The sequence below is a fragment of the Electrona antarctica genome, assembly GCF_951216825.1.
Source record: "Electrona antarctica genome assembly, chromosome: 21".
In the NCBI taxonomy this organism is placed as follows: Eukaryota; Metazoa; Chordata; class Actinopteri; order Myctophiformes; family Myctophidae; genus Electrona; species Electrona antarctica.
Genome location: NC_136802.1, coordinates 26,300,358 through 26,323,602, shown reverse-complemented (window position 1 = coordinate 26,323,602; position 23,245 = coordinate 26,300,358). Strand labels below are relative to the sequence as shown.

Genomic DNA, 23,245 nt, shown 5'->3' with positions numbered 1-23,245 from the left:
ACGTGTAAAAGCTGAATAAAAAGCTGAGAATAAAATGAGAACAAAGTTCCGTTGCGTTCTCGTTTTTTTCTCAGCTTTTTATTCAGCTTTTACACGTAGATGCTGTAGTGTGCATACCATGCCATGCCAGGTCACTAGGTGGCGGTGATGGACTGCCAGATAGACCAGAAGAACCTGACCCTGACCCTCATACCTGACGAGGGTAAATAAATAATTTTCCTGGGAGCAGTGATTCAGTGTGCGGACATCCCTTCCTTTTCATTGTACGTATATTTTTGAGCAGCACCTGTATAATTTCTGGAGATGTGCGTGCTTCCTGTCGGATCCTATCACCAGAAGAACCTACCACCGTGCTGTGCACTTCCTATCATATGGTTTGTTGCGAGTGCTTGCTCATTCTAGGAACTCCAAATATCACATACGGCTCTGCATCAATGTAATAAACATATGCGTTGTGAGCCCACGTGAGCCATGATGTCACACGTTTTGCAGATTCATCGTTTCAGGAGGATACAGCATTTTCAAAGATTTCCACTCAGGAAGGTGTTTTCACTTTGTTGCGTTCTCACCTCCTGAAAACGCCGTTCTCGTCTAAAGGGACACCAGCAAAAGATACTTTATTTTGCCGTTTTTTGTGAACACCGTTCTCGTGTAAAGGGGGTCTCTCTCTCTCTCTCTCTCTCTCTCTCTACGTTTTTTATGAACACCGTTCTCGTGTAAAGGGGGTCTCTCTCTCTCTCTCTCTCTCCGTTTTTTATGAACACCGTTCTCGTGTAAAGGGGGTCTCTCTCTCTCCCTCTCTCTCTCTCTCTCCATATCTCTCTCCATCTCTCTCTCTCTCTCTCTCTCTCTCCATCTCTCTCTCTCTCTCTCTCTCTCTCTCTCTCTCTCTCTCTCTCTCTCTCTCTCTCTCCATCAGACCTGCCCATGCAGCTGAACATGGGTGTGTTTGAGTACAACGGTCGCAGTGGCTACCTGCTGAAGCCAGAGTTCATGAGGCGGACGGACAAACACTTTGACCCTTTCACCGAGAACATAGTGGACGGGATAGTGGCCAATACGGTCAAGATTAAGGTGAGAGAAAGCGTGAGGTCAGACCGTTGCTCTCCCCAGGTTGGCAGAGATTGTGTACAGCCCAGGACTACACTAGGTAATTGTCACTGGGTGAAAAAAAATCACAGTCGTGTGAAGTGAGTGGTGCAACTCCATGTTGGGGTCCCCAGGGGGTCCCCGGAACTTCCAGACCCACAGGAACGAGCACAGGGTGGCGAGCCGGTTCTGGCGAGCCACCCTGCGTCCGAAACGGTTGAGAAATGACAGAGTTACCGTGTGGTGATCCCCAGAGGGTCCCTCTTCTGTACTGTACTGTACTGTACTGTACTGTACTGTACTGTACTGTACTGTACTGTACTGTACTGTACTGTACTGTACTGTACACCCGACACTGTGTACACCCGACACTGTAATAAATACATTCATGTGTCCTTTTACAAATGTTTAACATTCTCTGCACGTCCCCGAGTCACACTTTGATAAAACTCTATACTAGCCAGTTATATCCAATTATGACATAAAACTATGATTAAACAATGTCATCTCCAAGTGGTTATAATCAGAAAAGCACTAATCTGCGCCCGCAGGTGATCTCGGGGCAGTTCCTGAGCGACAAGAAGGTGGGCGTGTACGTGGAGGTGGACATATTTGGACTTCCTGCCGACACCAAGAGGAAGTACAGGACGCGCACGTCCAACGGGAACTCACTGGACCCCGTCTGGGACGACGAAATGTTCGTCTTCAATAAGGTACGGTCTATTTTGATTGGTTGGTGTGAACCAATCGCCCAAAGACTGCCGCTTTGGCAACGCCCATCCCAGAAACGGCTGCCGTGGGAAGGGCTTTCAGTCTGAATAATGACGTGAAACGACATAAAAATTCAGGCTGAGTGTCAGGCTAATCTGTGGTTGCTGTAACAACACATTGAAACCTCTGCCGCCTCCTAGGGCGGCAGTGAATATGTCACCATCCATCATCACTGGACCAGGGAATTTCTACTGTACATCATATAGATTGCGGGTTTTCAGCGAGCCCACGCAGTTTCTGCAGGAACTGCTTTTCTAGTTGTGTCTTTATTATTGTCTTCTGCCGCGTGTGTGTGTAGGTGATACTGCCCCACTCTGGCCTCTGAGGATAGCATACTGTATATTACAGTATAGTTTTTATGCTGTTGTATATTATTATTATGTTTAGTTTCTAATTCTGCTGTGTGTGTGTGTAGGTGATACTGCCCACTCTGGCCTCTCTGAGGATAGCAGTGTTGGAGGAAAACGGCAAGTTCATCGGTCATCGCATCCTACCTGTATCTACTATCAGACCTGGTTAGTGCACGCACACATGCATGCACACACTAGAGCATTGGTTCTCAAATTTTTTTCATATTATCAAGGACCCCCAAATTGACACTTATTAGCCCACGGACCCCCATTTAAAAAGGTATGCCAAGGAACCCCATAAGACAAGATTTGTATGGCTCTGGCAGCGACTCTGAACCATTTTAAATTCACGGACCCCTATTTAAGGCATTCTCCGGGACCCCAATTTATATTGTAAAATCAATGTTAATTTAACTAACTAACTAATTTGGTTCCATTTGTACACTCTCAGAGTTACAGTCCCATAAGGGTCCATTTGGTTCCTAACTATCATTTAGCTGGGACCCCTTGGCATTCCCCCAAGGACCCATGGGGGTCCCCGGACCCCACTTTGAGAACCACTCAATAAAAAAAAGATAAAAAAAGATCTTTATTTGACAGGGACGATACAAAAAACAATGTATGAAGTCATAAAAGGCTGAGTGTCAGGCAGGCTAATCTAATCTGAGACCAATATTAAAATTAAGATTTCTGAGGAATGTTAACAGCCCTACAGTGTGCATGAATGCAAATTACTTTGCATTATTTCACATTTATATGTATATTCTGTAATAAAGTAGATGGTTAAACATTGTGTAATGTCTCTCAGGTTACACTACATTATTAAACATTGTGTAATGTCTCTCAGGTTACACTACATTAATAAACATTGTGTAATGTCTCTCAGGTTACACTACATTATTAAACATTGTGTAATGTCTCTCAGGTTACACTACATTATTAAACATTATGTAATGTCTCTCAGTTTATCACTACATTAATAAACATTGTGTAATGTCTCTCAGGTTATCACTACATTATTAAACATTGTGTAATGTCTCTCAGGTTATCACTACATTAATAAACATTGTGTAATGTCTCTCAGGTTATCACTACATCAACCTGAAGAACGAAATGAACCAACCGCTCACTCTGCCTTCACTGCTGGTCTATACCGAAGCACAGGACTACATCCCTAATGAACACCAAGGTAAATACACTACACTACCCACAACGCCCCACTACATCCCTAATGAACACCAAGGTAAATACACTACACTACCCACAACGCCCCACTACATCCCTAATGAACAGTAACACCAAGGTAAATACACTACACTACCCACAACGCCCCACTACATCCCTAATGAACACCAAGGTAAATACACTACACTACCCACAACGCCCCACTACATCCCTAATGAACACCAAGGTAAATGCACTACACTACCCACAACGCCCCACTACATCCCTAATGAACACCAAGGTAAATGCACTACACTACCCACAACGCCCCACTACATCCCTAATGAACACCAAGGTAAATACACTACACTACCCACAACGCCCCACTACATCCCTAATGAACACCAACGTAAGAGAACTACACTACCCACAACCCCCCGCTCTACATCACTACTGGTCTACTCTACTGACGCACAGGATCCCTAATTAGCACCGACGTAAGAACTATGCTACCCACAACCCCCTCTACTGAAGCTCAGGTGGTGCATGCATGCGTGCGTGCGTGCATACCAGAGTATGCAGAGTGGTTGACCAACCCTCAGAAAAACATCAATCTTTAATGATGTTCTTGTGTGTGCGTGTGGCGTGCGTATGTGTGTGTGCGTTCCAGAGTATGCAGAGTGGTTGACCAACCCTCAGAAACACATCAGTGTTTTGGACCAGAGGGACATCCAGCTGGCTTCTCTCATGGAGGATAACGTTGAGGTGAGAGAGCCGTAACCTCATTGGCTGACAGACCTCCCCCGCGACCCCGCCCCTCTGTTCCCCTCTTTTTTTCCCCAAATTTGCTTACGTTTTAAGTACTCAGTCAATAGGGGTGTGCCAATATATCGATATCGCGATATATATCGCAATACATATTGTATCGTCCTCCCAATATCGTGATATTGACTAGTTAGTATAGTAGGCTACCCATTGTTGTGGACAGACAAGTTGTGGACAAGTTGCAAAGTTGCAGTCAGTGTTTTACTGTTTGGAGGAGGCAGGATTCATGTACTTATTGGCCAGTTTGTGAGACAAATAAATCACACAAAGACTTTGGAATAAATTCATAATTCCAGGTAAAAAAAAATCTGTTACAGATATCGTGATATATCGTTGATGAAATCTCTTGCAATATATTGAATATCGTGACATATCGAATATTGTGATATTATCATTATCCCCATATCCCCCCCCCCCCTAACCGTCAGTATATTCATCTTCGCTACGATCGCACCCTGGACCGTCGTTTAAAATGAGAGTGCCATTCGCTGTGTGAAAATACGCTTGTAAGATACGTTCGCTTCGTTCGCGGCGCCAGTTCACGGCGCCCTGTTCGCACCGCACCCGTTCGCACAACTTCTCGTCTTTGCGTTGACCTTGTGTGTGTGTGTGTGCGTGTGTGTGTCCTCAGCATGTCACCAGCCAGTCAACAGATGGAGAGACGGACGATAGTGATTTCATCTTGGGGGGTGGGCTCCCCTCCCCCCTCCCCAACACGCCCACAGCCTCGCAGGAGGAGGTGTCTGATGTCATCGGGTCACCCACGCCTGGTGAGCACGCAAGCACGTGGCGGCGGTGGCTCAGGGGTAGAGTGCCTGGATGGTAACCGAAAGGTTGCCAGTTCGAACCCGGGCTCCCCCAGAGTTACTGTCGAAGTGTCCTTGAGCAAGACACTGAACCCCTAATTGCTCCCGATGTGCTAGTTGGTGCCTTGCATGGTTTCCGCTGCCATCGGTGTATGAATGTGTGTGTGAATGGGTGAATGTAATGCACAATCTCTGTAAAGCGCCTTGGATAAAGGCGCTATATAAATGCACCATTTACCATTTACCACGTGTGCACACACACATGTTTTGTTACATATTACTCTCTGCCAAATGTAACTTGTTAATTATTTCTTTATTACCCCGTCCCTTCCACATGCAATATTTCACACGTACAGACAAGTGTGCATCGTTTCTTTATCCGCTCTAGAGTCTAGATCTAGACCGGATCATCAGCCTGCAAAGCAACTCCACCCCAACCATTTTAAATAAACACTCAAGCCCACAGTACCACCAAGGCTCGTGAAAATACTAACTAGTTACTTTTGGAAAATTGTAACATATTAGTAATATTATTACTCTGAGTAATTAGTAATTAGTTATCAGTGGTGGAAAAAGTGTTTTACTTAAGTAAAAGCATCAATACTGCAATGTAGATGTACTCCGTTACAAGTAGAAGTCCCGTATTAAAAATGTACTTGAGTAAAAGAACAAAAGTATCAGCATCAAAATGTACTTAAAGTACTAAAAGTAAATATTGCAGAAGTCCTATTTTCACAAGTTCAAAATGTGTGCAAAATCTTTTGAAAATAGCCGATCTACAAGCTCACAATGCGTTGCATCGCGACCTTAGAGTATATATGAATAGAGACGTCACCCGAGTTCTCCTCCCATCCACTTGCATGAAGTTGCTCAAAAGCGCATGAGGCGATTTCACTCCTCCTTCCTTGTAGGAACAGAGTGCATTCTGGGATTGATTGGGCCAAACACATGAACGCGCTGCCATTGCACTGAAACCGCGTTCACGTGTCATCATGAACGTGCGCAATGATAGACAACGGACCAGCGCGTTCATGTGTTTGGCCCACGCTGCAATACCAAATTCGGCCACTATGTCCATTGCGCCTCAGGGTTTCCTCCGGGTGCCGTCTCTATTCATATATACTCTAAGATCGCGACGCATTGCGAGCTTGTGGATCTGCTATTTTCAAATTGCTGAAATGCATATATGGTTGAAGTGGTTAATGTATGTTTTCTAATAAATAAATTAAAAAAAGATCTCCAAAGTAACTAGTAACTAAAGTTTTTAAATAATTGTTGTGGAGTAAAACAAATTGTCTCTGAGATGTAGTGGAGTAGAAGTTACCTTCAGTAATGACTTACTTTAGTGCCTTTCCAACACTGTAATTATCCTGTTCCAACACAACAGGTGGTTTATGTTAGTATATATTATGTTCAACACATTTACCATCATGTAAATGTTGTTGCTTATTCCATTTCACACATTCTGTCCGTCTCTGTCGTGTGTGTGTGTGTGTGTGTGTGTGTGTGTGTGTGTGTGTGTGTGTGTGTGTGTGTGTGTGTGTGTGTGTGTGTGTGTGTGTGTGTGTGTGTGTGTGTGTGTGTGTGTGTGTGTGTGTGTGTGTGTGTGTGTGTGTGTGTGTGTGTGTGTGTGTGTGTGTGTGTGTGTGTGTGTCAGCAGGTCAGAAAGAGGACCTCATAGCTACTGTCCTCGGAGGTAAAAAATAAATAAAAATCACGTCTGTTTTCTGTTTATTTTCCTGTCGCCTCACTTCCACCTGAACACTGTAAACCTAATGCTAATCATCAACCTTCTTATTATATGTATTTACTGTAAATTCTACATCTGGGGTGGGCAACTTTGACGATGGAGAGGGCCACGATGGAGAGGGCCACACTCACTCCAGGGGGCCACACTCACTCCAGAGGGCCACACTCACTCCAGAGGGCCACACTCACTCCAGAGGGCCACGTTACATATTACTGTTGTAGCAAAAATAGCCGATCTACAAGCACATTTGTGTTTGATGGGCAGAACACAGCCATCATCAAACACAAATGTTTGGTCAAACCATGTGACCATTGGAATTGCATTGTTGCGGCCATTAAACACAGACAGGACACAGAAAATGTGTTTGATATGTGTGTATGAGGCCTATGTCTGCTATCAGAAATGACTTTGGACAGGTGGAAAACATTAGTTAAACTTGCACCATGACTCATTCCTTTACCTGGGTTACATTCTGATAGTTACATCTCTCTCTCTCTCTCTCTTTCTCTTTCTCTCTCTCTCTGTATGTCTCTCTCCCAGACATCCAGGCTCAGTCTATAGATGAGATAAAGCAACAGAAGAGCTATCTTAAATTACTGAAGAAACAATGCAAGGAACTGAAAGAGCTTCATAAGAAACACCTGAAGAAGGTACACACACACACACACACACACACACACACAGAGAGAGAAACAATGCAAGGAACTGAAAGAGCTTCACAAGAAACACCTCAAGAAGGTACGCACGCACGCACACACACACACACCAAGGTAAATAAACTACGAACTTTGGCCGCAATAATCAAATTAACTACCGTAATAACTAAAGTTGTGTGTGTGTGTGTGTGTGTGTGTGTGTGTGTGTGTGTGTGTGTGTGTGTGTGTGTGTGTGTGTGTGTGTGTGTGTGTGTGTGTGTGTGTGTGTGTGTGTGTGTGTGTGTGTGTGTGTGTGTGTGTGTGTGTGTGTGTGTGTGTGTGTGTGTGTGTGTGTGTGTGTGTGTGTGTGTGTGGTGTGTGTGTGTACGCAGGTGTGGACTCGCAGCAAGGAGCAGAAGAGCAAGTGCAACCAGCTTCAGTCTGACACACAGCACAGACGCAGTCAGATGGAGAAACACCTGAAGCGGAGCCTCAAGAAGAAGTATGTGCACGCGTGCGTGCGCACGCACAGCCACACATACACACACACGCACACAAACATAATCGATTCGGCAATGCATCGCCATTCGGCCGTGCAGCAACGTGGCGTAATCAATAATCGAAGCCTAATTATAATGCGTATATAATATTATATATAATGTAATTCTAAATAAAATATGTTGTTCAGTATATCTCCCTGATGATGTCACGTGATGTTCCATTTGTACACTCTGAGAGTGTAGAAATGGAACCAAATGGAGCCTAACGTTTGGTTCCATTTGTACCCAGTTGAATTAACAACTGAACCCTTATGGGTCTGTAAGTCTGAGAGTGTACAAATGGAACCAAAATGGAGCCGTAACGTTTGGTTCCATTTGTAAATTAAATTAACATTGAATTTACAATATAAATTGGGGGTCCCAGAGATAGAAATGCCATTAAATGGGTGTTGATACTTCTTCAGCCATGGCCAGTTTCTATGTGGCGGCCAGAAGGGTTGGCAAATCAAGCAGGCTGCGTATTCTTGCTCCAGATGAAGAGACAAACAACAAGTGCCCGTTTCTCAGCACTGTTGTTTACATAGAGGTCCTGACAATATAAGTGCAGTGCAGCCCGGTGTCGAGTCACAAAAGTCCCCCCCCCCCCCCCGGGCACCGCTCTAGTTCAAATAAATAACTAAAACGTGTGTGTGTGTTCTCTCAGTGAGTCAGGTGAGCCGGTCCAGCGACAGCTAGCAGCTCTGGACCAGGACCTGATGAAACAGAACGTCCAGCTGCGCGAGTGGCAGATGAAGGAGCTGATGACTCTACGACAGGAACAACACACGCTGGAGAGAGAGAGGCGACGCACACACCTCAGAGAGGTGCGCGCGCGCACACACACACACACACACACACACACACACACACACACACACACACACCCTGGACACGAACGTGCACACACATAAACACACAAAAACAAAAGTATTTTCGTTCTCTATTAATATTGTCTTCTCTTATCTTCTTTTCAATACAGCAGCAAATGACTGAAACTCTGTTTTAATCAATTCTCTTACAAATTTATTTTCTTTTTTAACGCGCCCTCTGCTGTTCATGATTTAAATTGTCACCAGTTTGAAAAGATTTTAATTGATTTAGGATATATTGTTACATGCCTAACACACACACTTAAACAAACTTAGACAACCATTCCACAATCTACGAATGCTATAACCTAGGCTTTGATCATTTAGATTTACATATGTTCGACTGCAAAGATTTCTGATCAAAATCGTGTGTGTGTGTGTGTGTGTGTGTGTGTGTGTGTGTGTGTGTGTGTGTGTGTGTGTGTGTGTGTGTGTGTGTGTGTGTGTGTGTGTGTGTGCGTGTGCGTGTGCGCGCGCGCGTGCGTGGGTACGTGCATGTGTGTGGTGTCCAGGCCTTTCAGAAACTCAAAGAGACGACCCATGAGTGCCAAGCAGGCCAGCTGAAGAAACTGAAAGAAACCTGTGAAAAGTAAGTGACAGGTTCAAAGCGTAGGTTAACGGTTCCTATATATATATTTTATTATTGTTATTATTATAATTATTATTATTCATATTTGAATTAATTCTACAGTAATATGAATGATGATAATACTAATGATAATGATAATGATGATAATAATAATCATTATTATTATTATTATAAGTTGAATTTCCACTTATAATAAAGTGATTCCCTGGCATAATTAATTACTAGGCTACAGCAAAAATAATTATACAACACCAATATTATAAATTGTACAACTGTTATTTCAACGAGTCCCATTGGTCACGTATTTTGTCTGGCTTTGGGTCTGGTGACCGGACTAGGCATTGATTCATATACGAATTCATTTGTAGCGTATTCCGCAGGCGCGCTGCTGCTGCTGGCTGTACAGGCTGCTACACGGTGCTGCCCTGTCCACCACATGGTGCAAACACACAGTGGATTATTTTTGAGCGAGCAAAACTCAAGCCCAGCCAGCACTTCAGCCGTTCCTTAACACCATCCCTCCCGTTACCAATAGGCGGTAACAGGAGGCCAGTGCCAACAGAATGCACCGACATAAGCAGAGAAGAAGAAGCGTTATCCGGCCGAATGACCCGGAAGTGATAATCGTCCATTGTCGTGCCGCGGCAGTGTTCTAGCGATCGGACTAATAAAGGAACAGAAGCCATTCTCATCGGCACCCCACATAACTAACATCCCCCATAACTAGCATCTACCTTCTCCGGCCAGGAAATCCCACTTGCATCTGTCGTCACAAACCTGGGTGTTAGAATGACTATGAGGCCCACATCAAACACCTCTGCAAAACATCATTTTTCTACCTCAAGAACATGGCCAAACTCCGTCCCACCCAGACACTGCCTGATGCCGAAAAGCTCGTCCACACCTTTGTCTCCTCCAGGTTGGACTACTGTAATGAACTTCTAATCAGGGTCCCTAGCAAGAGCCTTCAAAGGCTCCAATTCATCCAGAACAGCGCTGATAGGATCCTGATGAGAGTGCGTAAATACGAGCACATCACACTCATCCTCCGCTCACTCCACCACTGGCTCCATGTCTCATTTTGGACTGAATACAAGATCTCAAGGAAGATTGAGACCTCAAGGAATTAGTCTCCCATCAACCCTCAACTCGCAACCTCCGCTCCTCAAACACTAACCACCTCAAAACCCATCAAGACTGACCTGCGCACCATGGGTGCTAATCCGGTGGGAACGTGTCCATGACACATTCCCACCGATAACGATACGTATTGGTGCTGTGTAGCCATGCTAATTGAAATGAATGGATTACGTATTAAATGCAGGAGTTAGTGGGAGTGTTTTTGTCTTAATTGGTGGCATAATGAAAACATTACAGCGTTATTTCTCTCTCTGTGTGTGTGTGTGCGTGTGCGTGTGCATGTGCGCGTCCAGAGAGAAGAAAGAGTTGCAGAGGATCATGGACAGGAAAAGACTGAACAGCATCAGCGAAGCCAAGAGCCGAGACAAGGACAAGGCTGAGACGTAAGCGCGTGTGTGTGCTTGTGTGTGTGTGTGTGTTTGCGTGCGTGCATGAAACAATACCAGGATACTCAAATGTAATGATTTTGTTTGATACCCTACTGTCTTCTCTCTCTGTGTGTGTGTGTGTGTGTGTGTGTGTGTGTGTGTGTGTGTGTGTGTGTGTGTGTGTGTGTGTGTGTGTGTGTGTGTGTGTGTGTGTGTGTGTGTGTGTCTCTCTCTCTCTCTCTCTGTCTCTCTGTGTCTCTCCCTCACTCTCTCTCTCTCTCTGTCTCTGTCTCTCTCTTAGGGATCTAAATGAAATCAACAGGAAACACATTTCAGACTCGGTCTCATTAATCCGCAGGGTGAGTGCGCACGCACACACGCACGCACACAACCACGCACAGACCCAGCGACGTGTTGCGAGCTTGTAGATTGGCTATTTTCAGCATGCAACCAAGTGTAAAATGACTTATACTGGATCTCTTTTACACTAGTCCCTTCCTAACATTTTCGTCTAGTTTTTATTTGTTGGCGAACTTGTCAATATATTTAGTCTTAGTTTTAGTCATCATAGCTTTAGTTTCTATTTAGTTTTCCTCAGTGAAAAAAGGTAGTCGGCGATTTTTTTTAAGTCGACGAAATCAACACTGTTTACCGACCACCCTGCAGTCTCACATACTCACATACATACTACCTAGTTACTAGTGATCCATGCCACCAGTCCATGCCACCAGTCCAGATTAATAGAGGCTGGATCGTATTGAAGGTGCTGGAGGAGTCAAAACACATAATTCTGACTGTGTAGTCTGAAAACTCACCTCTTCAGAATCCAGAACTTGCTGTAGCACTTGCCCTAGCCTCGTCTGCAAAGGCTCAACTTATGTGATTTAGATGTAATTTAGATGTAGTTTATGTAGACATAGCACTCTATAGTGTATACTTATAGTTTGACCACCGGAGAGATGGGTGACAGCCGGAATGTAGACGGCATCCGGGTGAGCAGTATGGGTTAGCGCCCCAGCCTGTGTCCTCTGTGAGGAGGAAGCCCAAAAAACTCACGTGAGGCCTTTAGGAGGGCCATTCAAGCCGCAAGCGGAGCCTGCGGCACCACCGTTTCCCTGCAGGTGGAGCCTGCAGAATCCACCACTCCCGAATGAAGTGTCTGGTGCTGGGAATCTGGTGCAACGCACAGGTACTGGCTGCACCTGGTGAGAGCAGGAGTGGACCTGGTGAGGCGTAGGAGGGGCCCGGCCAGGAGTCAACCCACAGAGCCTAGTCCCTCCATGCTATGCCTCCACGCACCGGATGGTTCTACCTCCCAGTCCCGGCAGAGTAGTTCTAGAGCAGAGGATTGTGTGGCCCTTAATGGGACTGATCGAGTGTAGCTACTGGGACGTAAGTCGGGACTTGATCACCCCGGCTGGGTCACCTGAGTGAGGGGTATGATGTTGCGAGACCCGAAACCCTGAGGACCTAGTGATACATCACTGAGGATACGTCCCAGGTGCATCCACGCAATGCTTTTATTTTTTCGTTTCATTGTAGTAGTAGTTTCATATTCTACTGTTAGACTGATGTTAGGTTCTTAGCTTACTTATGATCTTTGATGAGTATTTCTTTATGTATTTGATGTATTACCATGTGTTGTTCTTGCTTTACTGTAAAGTCGCTCTGGATTAAGAGTGTCTGCTAAATGCCTACATTGTAAATTGTACATTTTCTCTCAGTTGGAGGAGGCTCAGCTCAGGAGACAGGACAAACTGGTACTGAGACAGAGAGAGGTTCTGCAACACATAGACGACGAGCTTCCACTGGTGAGAACACGCACGCACGCACGCACACACGCACGCACGCACGCACGCACGCACGCACACACGCACACACGCACGCACGCACGCACGCACGCACGCATGCAGATAGTTTGGCTCTGGGAAGGCAGAGTGAAGCGGGTTGAAGATAGTTTGATAATTGTTATCATGCATTTGTCAAATAAATCAAATCAAACAATGTGCACGTTCCGTAATGCAATTCCAATGGTGAAAGCTGTGTTGTTTTCACCCCCTCACGAAGGAATGGCGGGTTTGGCCATGCCCCGAAATACCCATATGTTTCTTAAAGAATGATGTGTGTCTCCTGGGTACTCTCGCGTGGCCAGACTGTATAGAATAATAGAATAGAATAATGTGTGTCTCAGACTGTTGCCTCTCGCATTTTCCAAACGCTTCAGTGGAACCTCCTCCCCACTTCCGTTTCGTCTTTACAGTCGCGCAAATTTATCCTAATATAAATAGAAATCGTCTAAGCATATATAGCTTGTTGGTTAGCAGAAATGGAAATTAAATGTACAGATATCTTAAAATATATATTCGTGAAAGGAAATGGCAGCTTCCTTACTCGGATTACGGGAGGTATAGAGTAGTTCCAGATTATATATCATTCAGGAGATGTCGTTCCAGACTCTATATAGCATTCAGGAAGTGTAGTTCCAGACTCATTCAGGAGGTGTAGTTCCAGACTATATAGCATTCAGGAGGTGTAGTTCCAGACTATATAGCATTCAGGAGGTGTAGTTCCAGACTAGATAGCATTCAGGAGGTGTAGTTCCAGACTAGATAGCATTCAGGAGGTGTAGTTCCAGACTAGATAGCATTCAGGAGGTGTAGTTCCAGACTAGATAGCATTCAGGAGGTGTAGTTCCAGACTATATAGCATTCAGGAGGTGTAGTTCCAGACTATATAGCATTCAGGAGGCGTAGTTCCAGACTATATAGCATTCAGGAGGTGTAGTTCCAGACTATATAGCATTCAGGAGGTGTAGTTCCAGACTATATAGTATTTGGATATTGTGGAATAGTTTCTATCTCCTGGGTAACATGGTCTTGTATTCGTGTCTCCTGCGTGTGTGGTTCAGCTCGAGTCCCGATTGGACAGGGATCTGGAGGCGGAGCTTCAGCGGCTGCCACAGGAGATCTGCCAGCACCTGGAGGCGGAGCTCAGCAGCAAGGGCCTCAGCAGCGACGCCCTCTTCTCGTCCCCGTTGTCCAATCGCAGCGGAGGCAGCAGCAGCAGCCTCACCCCCAGCCAGGGCTCGGCCTCGGGCCCGCCCTCCTCCAACTGCTCCACGCCCACTCTTCCCTCCACACCCAACCGGAGCGCTGCGTCCTCCTGTTGGAACCGCAGCCTGGACAATAGCCTCGCCTCATTGGCCGACTCCTCCTGCTCGTCAAGCGCCCTCGCCCTATCGGATGTTGAGGCGCCGTTCGGTGTAAATTAATCTGTGTAAAAAAAAGCGATAAGAGTATATATTTAGTCGGGTGTATAATGATAATAAAATAAAATGTGGGGAAAGTAATCATTCGGGGTATTTACTTTGATTAATTGTATTGTTTCGTTTTTGTTGTTTTATCACAAACTGTCTCTTCTTCAGTTTTTTTTTTTTTCATCGTACATCTCACTGGAACCTAAGTGTGAGCGTCAAAACCTTGCCTATCCAAACACCGAAGATTATACTGAAATATTTTATTTGTATTCTACATTTGGGAGAAAGAGTTAATGGTTGCTTATGATGAGACGTTAGTAGTGCGAGTGACAGGCCTGGCGTAAAGTTCAGAGAGTTTTGTCTGTAAGGACAATAATGAGCAGGAGGGGACACCAAAAAACACCACATAATGTATTCCTATGGGACAACTGTGTGCAAAAAGCCTGTACCTTTCAATCGGATTGCGGCGTATGGATCAGGACTATTTTCCGATTCTAGCACACCAGTGCACGTCATTTGAGGGCAGTGAGGGCACCCAGAATATTCTAAGATTTGTCAAAGGTTGGTGAAATATGCTCTGAATCAGTGCTTAAGTAAATGTAATTAGTTACTTTACACCAATAGCCTAGCTGAAACAACAGTAAACATGGCTCAACGTCAACATTCAAGGCGGCGGCGGCAGCTACGGGCGGGATCTTGGCGAGAACGCACGTGACGCCCAGCGAGAAGCGCCTGTTGCAATTGCATTTCCTATCGCCTTTAAAATTGGAAAATCGTCTTCTATTCTTGAAAGCAAGTGAAGACATGACCTACAACATCCGATGTCACGTGATAGTGAGGCGTTTCTAAAAAAGTGTTGAATCTAATGCTATCAGGCGTTCGTTAACACTTGTCGTTTGCGGGGGTTGTTTACTTTCCTTGCTGGTGCAGCTACTATACGTCACGTAGACGCGTCAATATGATTGACAGACATGCAGTCCCCTGTCAAGTAGCTTGAAAAAAATGGACGGCCTTGTCAGCGTTAGCCTACCGAGGTCCCAGATGGAAATAGTTTGTGAAACAAGTGAAGCAATTATTCTTCCATCCTGCAGAGTCAGGTTAGATGTCTTTGCCGTTGGAGAATAATCCCCTAAATTCACACTGACCTTGAATGTTGCACAAAAATGTTGACACAAACTAAACGGTACTTTATATTTAACAACACTCTGTCAGTTACTTTGTCAATACGTAACTTAACCCATTACTGTAGGCTATTTGCTCATTAGCTGCCTGTAAAAAAGGTAGGGTATATAAGTGATATTTGTTGGTGTGTTCAGTAACTGTCTCTTGCAGATCTTTAATAAAAACAGGAAATGCACTTTCAGCCAATAGTGGGTATGCGCGTGACATCGTCATCATACCCGGACGTTATGCAGGAAGGCCTACTGAGTGGCAAAAAACGACTCTCTGGCCTTGACAGCCCATACATCCAAACAGAAAAGTCCTATCTGATTACATTAAACGACATTATGCAATATGCATATGCATACTGCAGGAGAGGGTACCCATTTCATTGTGTCCCAGTTCCAATTTTGTCTCCTATTCCTGTAGTAACTTGGAGGACTCCCTGTTGAAGACCCTGTGCTCTATAGCAATGTGTACAATCATAATATAGAGCTGTTTAACACTTATCTAACAAACACAACAAATATCACTTTCCCTACCTTTATAAACTCTACACTTTTTTTTATTTTCCTTCCATTTGGATCGCGGGGTACGATAATAGATGATGTATTATGTGTATGAACTTCTGCATATAGGGCATAGCAGTCGGTGTGTTTTTTAATCGGCCATTCATTTTACCCATAGAGATTTACAAAAAATATGTATTATCAATTATTTTAAGATGGATGGCTTTATTCTATAGGCTTAAAACAATTGATATAAATATTCTTTGTAAATCTCTATGGGAAAAATGAAACTAATGGTTGATTTTTCAGTGTAACTAGAAAACCCACAGCCATTGCTATGCCTTCTAATGTTTCCATTTGAACCGGGGTACAACCATAGATTAATTAATGTGTTCCGTACATTGTTTTCCTGTGTATTACGTCTACTTGAATTATACTACTGACCACAAGTGCTAGAGAGAGAGAGAAAAGGGGGGGGGGGGGGGGAATGAATGTTGGCTTATTTATACTTTGTGGCACATGCGTTTTCGGTAAAAATGTATATTGGGGGCTCGTCACCAACAAAGTTGCCATACATGAATATGAACATTTATTACGAGTGTTTTAATGCTGTATAAGTGCTTTATAAATGTGCTAACAATGCCAGTGGCTTTCAACCAGTGGTCCAGGGACCACTGGCCTTGAGAGGGTTCCAGGTGGTCCCCACTGATGGAGAGTTGGTAACCAAATGGATTAGATCTTTATCTCTTCAGAGTGTATAATTGTACGCTCTCAAGAGTTAAATTATTGTTAAACAATCTGCTTTACTTAATTTACAAGAAGTCTACACAATTAGAGAATGTAGAATAATTGTTATTTTGATCAATGTTTGACTGTTATCTCCTAATGGTATCATCAGTACATCATGGAATTGTCAACCAAATCTTATCCAACAACAAAATATTCTTTAATTTTGGGGTCTGAGAGGCTAAATGTCATCAAATGGTGGTCCGTGGGTCAAATGCTGAATAAATAATGGACCTTGACATGAAAAGGGTTGAAAACCACTGTTATAATGCTGTCTTACCACAGTTCTCTTTAATTTTATTTTTTATTGTTATTCCTGACCCATCCAAAGCAACAGCATCGCCCAAATCCTTGACATTTTAATATGCTTTCAAACTGCGCTCTAATGACAATTGTAAAAGAACACCAAAAAGAAAAACTATTTTTTTTTTAAATATTCTTTTGTGATTTATTTAATTTAATTTCAGCATTGGAGAGGTTATGTACAGCCTGTTTTTTTTTGTAGTTGCAATGCCCAACAGCTTTTTTCTTTTCTGTACACTTTGAGCTCAGAATCCTAAACAGAGAATCATAAGCAGAACATGGCAACATGTCGATCGGCTATTTTCAGCGAAATTTCCCCCACAACAGTAGAGGCTATGCGCGTGACATCATTGTACCCAAAAGTTATGCGGGAACGCCTACTGAGTGGTTAAAGTTAATAAAAGCTCTAAGTTCTTAGACTTGGAGCTCCACAGGACTTAAAATCTTGCTTTCCAAAGGTTTTATTTTTAGTAGACAGATTAGCACCAATAGCCTACGACTAGCTTGAAGCAATTGCTAAAATGATCAGATACCAAAACCCACTTCCATTCCAAAGTATTCCAAATGAACGTGGCACATTGTACTCTTGTAGCCTATACTAGAATATGACTTTATGAATAGGTACTCAAAGTTTCATCCTGTGTTTTGGGCTCATTTAGGCCCTTAATTGTTTTCAGTCATGGGTTTAATTTAGGGATGCACCGGTGGTGGCAACTCTGGTCCGATATATATATTTTTATTTTGCTTTTGTTATTTGTATGTCCATATAAAAAGTAACTGTTCTGATTCCCCCCTAATTTAGTCATTATTATTGATTCCTCCACACACATTTGTGTGTGTTGTCACTGATGGCGTATCATACTGACTCATCTGCCAGTGAGGAGCCCCCACCGGGAGGACATGGCTAGAGCCAGAGCCATAGAGTAAGACAGAGTTACGACAACTCTGTTCACTTCATGGGGCCAGTGCAATGGCGGCATAGACTTCTATTGCCGAAGAGCATAGCAAACAGTGACAAAGTCCTGGACCGGAAGTTGGCAGAATACACTGGACTCAGGCAACAGCCCAGCTTGAATGATCTTAAATCCCTTTATTTTAGATCGTTTTTTAGTAATAGTACAACATAAACATTACAGAGACTTTAGTTGTCACTGTACAATAGGCTACTTTAAAACAGTTGTCATGATGTTGCACACAGCAGTTTTCTGCCCCTCAATGTCGTAACTGTCTTCATGCTATGGCTCTGGCTAGAGCCACCGTCCTACTCCTCCCGCCCAACGCTCCCTGCTGACAGGCTCCGCCCCCCAGCTCGTAGGAGTACGTCACCATCCCTGCCCCAAACACTGACCATTCGTGTGCGTAGAGACCGGTGTTGATTTTGACGGCAGTTTGTCACAGTCTGGATCTGGTCTGGATGTCTTGTCCACTAGTCCCCCCCCTAACATTTTAGTCTAGTTCAAATGTGTTGACGAAATTGTCAATACATTTAGTATTGTTTTTGTTGTCATAATTTAGTTTTAATTTAGTTTCCATTTTGTTTTCCTTTTTCGTCATAGTATTGGTCAACAAAATCAACACTGGTAGAGACGCTCAACAAAGCCAGACGCACCACGGAATGTCAACGTATTTTTCCGATAAAGGCCGAAGAGGCAAACATCGTCTGACGCCGATATGGCGGCTGATATATCGGTGCATCCCTTAGTTAAAGGGTTTTATACTGTACATCCAATTTCTGCATCGTCTTTTTTAAATGTTAATGCACTTTGATCATTCTGTGGTATTATTGTTTATGTTTTGTAAACAATGTTTTCCTCCCCTGTGGCATTGTCAATACAACCACTTTACAACTATTATGTAACTGTCTAATTTGTTTAAATGAGCCACATTCAAACTAATGGTGGAGCACAATTTACATTGGAGGCATTTAGTAGACACCAGCGTCCTCACTTCCCACATTCACACACCGACCAACTCATTGGAGGCAATGTAGGGTTCAGTGTCTTGCCCAAGGACACTTCGACATGTGGACAGGAGGAGCCGGGATTTGAACCGCCGACCCAGGGATCATTGGACAACCTGCTCTACCTCCTGAGCCACACCTATCAGTCTAACAGTAGACTATAGAAACATAGAAATGTTTTAGGATCATAAGTGAACCAATAACCTATCAGTTAAACAGTATAATATTTAAAAAAAAACATTATATTTGCACATTGGACCTATACACACTGTAGGAAGCCAGATCTACAAATGAACATGGAATCTATCTGTTTAAACTACGTTTCAGATTAAATAAGTAAGCAGATAGGTTTGGACATCTGCTAGGATGCCTCTCGAGGATCTCCCTAGGGAGGTTCTGATGCACGTCAAACTGTGTGTGTGTGTGTGTGTGTGTGTGTTTTCACAACAGTGACACTTGGTTGTGAAAACCAACCAAACTCAATTTCCGTGCTCGGACAGACCCAGCCAGGGACGGACACACAGCTACTTAATGGAGTGGTTGCACCACTCAAAAACAGCGACAACATGCATTACATAATTTACATTAGTGTCACTGACAGTTAGAAAACAGAACAGAAAGCAGAATAATGCCTGTGTAGCATTACGCGGAATGAACCCCAGACCAGGCTGATTAGCAGGGCTGTTGCGGGGGTCTTGGCTGGGGGCTACACCTGGTTAACCACAGGCCTCAAGCGATCAATAACAAAAAAAACACGAACTCTATTGCGATTACCTTACTAATCCTTCATTAATTCGAAAACGATACACAATATATAGAAATAAATTAAATCACCTGCTGAGGTCAGCCAAACGAAAATTCTATGATAATAGATTTTCTGATTCAGAGAATGACATGAAATCTACTTGGAAAATCATTAATGAACTTGTAAAAAAAAAAAAAAGAAATAGTAGTAGTAGTCAAAATGGCTGACACAATTATTTCTGATTCCTCTGTAATAGCTAATGAATTCAATCATTTTTTCGTCAACATTGGTCCTTCCCTAGCAGCCAAAATCCCAAATACCCCGTTGTCTACCTCTGGGCTAAAATGTCCCCCTCATCCATGCATTTGTACTTGATCCTATCACGGAGAAGGAACTAACTGTTACAACCCGGCCTAGGGGTCACCAGGTGTAACACAAAAGTGGTCTCCCTCCTACCTAGTTCCCAAATATAATCAGCCAACACCAGTTGAAAAGCCAAAGTACAGTGGTTTATTTCATAAGTTACAGGGATAAATTACCTCAGGGTGGGCACCTGTACAGAACATTACTCAACTAAAAGAAAACCTATGCTTACCTTCTCCAAACACAAAACAAACACAGGTATCTTACCTAACATCAACTAAAGAAACACACTATTAACAAGGAAACCAAAGGAAAGGACACCCACCCCTACATTACCGGGAGTAAACCATGTTGACAGTGAAACTTCCTAAAATACTGGTAATGGCTAACTAAAAGCACTCAAAACACCAGCCTGGTGTTGTTGGGAGACTGGCATGGAGGAAGACATCTGAAGATCTGAAGGTAGGCAGCTTTATACTGCAGACCAGAAAGCCAGGAGCCAATCACCTGTGAGGTTCCACCACTCAGCCAGTCACACTCAGCCACCACTCATTCACCATTCACACAAGCTGGTACTCACTCAGTCACTCACTCAATCAGTCACACCCACACACACACACACCAAGAGGGAAGAAACCTACACATATGACCCATGGTCATAACACTAACCAATACTATAAATAAACTTAAAGAATGTGCATCTGGTTATGATGATCTCAAATCACAAATTCTGAAGAAATGCCTTCCATATATTTACAAACCACTCCTTCACATCTTAAACAGCTCTCTTGCAACAGGTATATTCCCGGAACACTTTAAATTGTTATTCCACTATATAAAGCAGATGACCCCGCCATTTTTTCCAATTATAGACCCATTTCCATTCTCCCTTGCTTTTCCAATGTATTGGAAAGGCTTGTCTACAACCGCTTGATCAAATACTTTAATGATAACAACCTACTTTATACCCATCAGTATGGCTTTAGAGAAAAACACTCCACTTCGATGGCTCTCACTCAATTAGTTACCAATATCTACTTAGCTCGCGACAATAAGGAAATTACACTAGGTGTGTTTGTAGATCTATCGAAGGCATTTGACACAGTCAATCATTACATCTTACTACAGAAACTTTCTCTTTATGGTCTAAATGGAATATCCCTGTCATGGTTTCAGAGTTACTTATCGGCAAGAAATCAGTTTGTAACATGGAACAACATCTCCTCGGATAACAAACTGATTTCCTGTGGAGTGCCCCAGGGATCAATACTTTGCCCCTTACTTGTTCCTAATTTATATAAATGTTTTATATTTGACTTCTCCCAAAGCATTCTTTCTTTTTTTCGCAGATGACTCCAATATTGTTTTATCAGGTAAAGACGAAAAGAGACTAAAACTGGAAATTAACCAGGAATTGTGCAAAATATAGACACCTGGTTTAAGGCAAACAAGTTATCCCTAAATGCAAAGAAAAGCTCATATATGATGGTTATGCCTCATAATCACTCAGTCACATGTACCCGTCCCAATATTCAGATTGATAACAATATACTAGAAAGGGTCACCGGTACCAAATTTCTTGGAGTCCTAATTGATGAGAAACTCAGGTGGAAAAATCATATAGCCCTTATTTCTAACAAAATAAGTAAGACTATTGGAGTCATTCACAGAATATGCCACCTTGTGTCTAGAAAAACCCTTATTAATTTATATTATACAATGATTTATCCATATATTTCATACTGTAACATGGTTTGGGCCAGTCATTTCACAAATCTTAATTGTTAATTGTTTTATTACAAAAACGTTTTATCAAAATGATTACTTTTTCTAGCAAATTCACCAGTTCCACTCTTCTGTTTCAGTCTTTGAAAATTCTTCCCATTTTTGATATAAACAAACTTCAAATATGCATTTTTTTATTCCAATCAATTCATAATCTACTCCCAGCCTGTTTTCAAAATGTATTCCATTTTAATAACGAAATCCATAATCATTACACCAGAGCATCCATTGATCTTCATTCCGCTTTCTTCAGGACAACATCGGCCCAATTTTCCATCAAGTTCAGAGGACCACACTTTTGCAATAACTTACCGTCTCATATCAGAGTCTGTACTAGTCTCAGTTCTTTTAAGAGACAATTACTGCAATTTGTATTAACAAGCTTGGGCAACGCCCTAGTCATATTATTATTTGATATTATTATTAGATTTTTTTTTCTTCTTCATTTTTTTAAAAATCTTACCAATATTATTCATATCTTCATTTATGTTAAAGTGAATGGCACATCGAGTGGCAAATCGAGTGGCAAAGCAACAGGAAAAGTGAGTTTAACATTGTTTAATGTTGTTTAATGCAATCACATAGGACTTTTCTGTTTGGTGTATGGGCTGAATGCAGACCAGCCTTTTGATTGATTGATTGAACATTTTATTAACAGTTTGCAGAATTACAGTACATTTCAAGCACAAACTCAATACAAAGGCTGTTAACTGTGAGTGGACGACCCAATTAAGCATTACACTTGTTTACAACAGGGTCCACCATGTTCAATTCATCAAAACATTACATCTTTAGCGTAAATAAAAAGAAAGTTTTTGCTACTCACCAAAACAAAGGCGAGTTGTGTCATTAGAAAGCCTACTTTCCTTAGTGGACGCACTCTGAGCCCCCCACCACACGTATAAACTGTACTTTTTGGCCAGAAAGGGATTGTTTTTCACCTGAGGAAAAATATTCTCTATGAGGCACTTCTCTGGGCAATATCGGTAGAGGGCGCAGCGGAGTAACTAAAAGTATTTACCGTGGGGGGCTCAGAGTGCCCACTAAGGAAAGTAGGCTTTCTAATGACACAACTTGCCTTTGTTTTGGTGAGTAGCAAAAACGTTATTTTTATTTACGCTAAAGAGGAGAGGCTGGTCTGCATTAATGCGAGCGGCGGAAGTTGAGAGTAACATAGCTCTAAATGAAACGCATTTAGAGCTATGGAACAGAGCTAGGGCTGTCAAGGCCAGAAAGTAGTTTTTTGCCACTCATTAGGCATTCCTGCATAACTTCTGGGTTTGATGATGACGTCACACGCATACCCTCTATTGTTATGTGCAAATAAACTAAATAAACTAAACTAAACAGTTACACACCTCCTCCACCAAGGGGCGAAGTGCCCTGGATCCGGTGTTGCGCATGCTCAATGCTTGACACACGTTGACCTAGACGTTGACCAGGAAGTATACAGTGTCCTGCGTGTAGTGTGTGTGTATTTCA

At 43.0% G+C, this 23,245-nt stretch overlaps 1 protein-coding gene across 1 annotated transcript in view; it reads left to right on the top strand.

Moving 5' to 3' along the window:
• Positions 1 to 16,864, top strand: part of plcb3 (phospholipase C, beta 3 (phosphatidylinositol-specific)) — a gene marked incomplete at its 5' end in the record, with an annotated part of 43,199 nt that extends 26,335 nt beyond the window's left edge. Inside the window, 15 exons of the mRNA XM_079491299.1 lie at positions 920 to 1,074; positions 1,641 to 1,802; positions 2,276 to 2,375; positions 3,295 to 3,399; positions 4,045 to 4,139; positions 4,831 to 4,969; positions 6,666 to 6,701; positions 7,296 to 7,405; positions 7,783 to 7,892; positions 8,594 to 8,753; positions 9,311 to 9,387; positions 10,821 to 10,910; positions 11,197 to 11,254; positions 12,620 to 12,706; positions 13,804 to 16,864. Of these exons, the coding sequence (XP_079347425.1) occupies positions 920 to 1,074; positions 1,641 to 1,802; positions 2,276 to 2,375; positions 3,295 to 3,399; positions 4,045 to 4,139; positions 4,831 to 4,969; positions 6,666 to 6,701; positions 7,296 to 7,405; positions 7,783 to 7,892; positions 8,594 to 8,753; positions 9,311 to 9,387; positions 10,821 to 10,910; positions 11,197 to 11,254; positions 12,620 to 12,706; positions 13,804 to 14,166 (1,847 nt within the window). The 3' untranslated portion in view covers positions 14,167 to 16,864. The remainder of the gene's footprint in view (positions 1 to 919; positions 1,075 to 1,640; positions 1,803 to 2,275; positions 2,376 to 3,294; positions 3,400 to 4,044; positions 4,140 to 4,830; positions 4,970 to 6,665; positions 6,702 to 7,295; positions 7,406 to 7,782; positions 7,893 to 8,593; positions 8,754 to 9,310; positions 9,388 to 10,820; positions 10,911 to 11,196; positions 11,255 to 12,619; positions 12,707 to 13,803) is intronic.
• Positions 16,865 to 23,245: the final 6,381 nt, after the last annotated feature.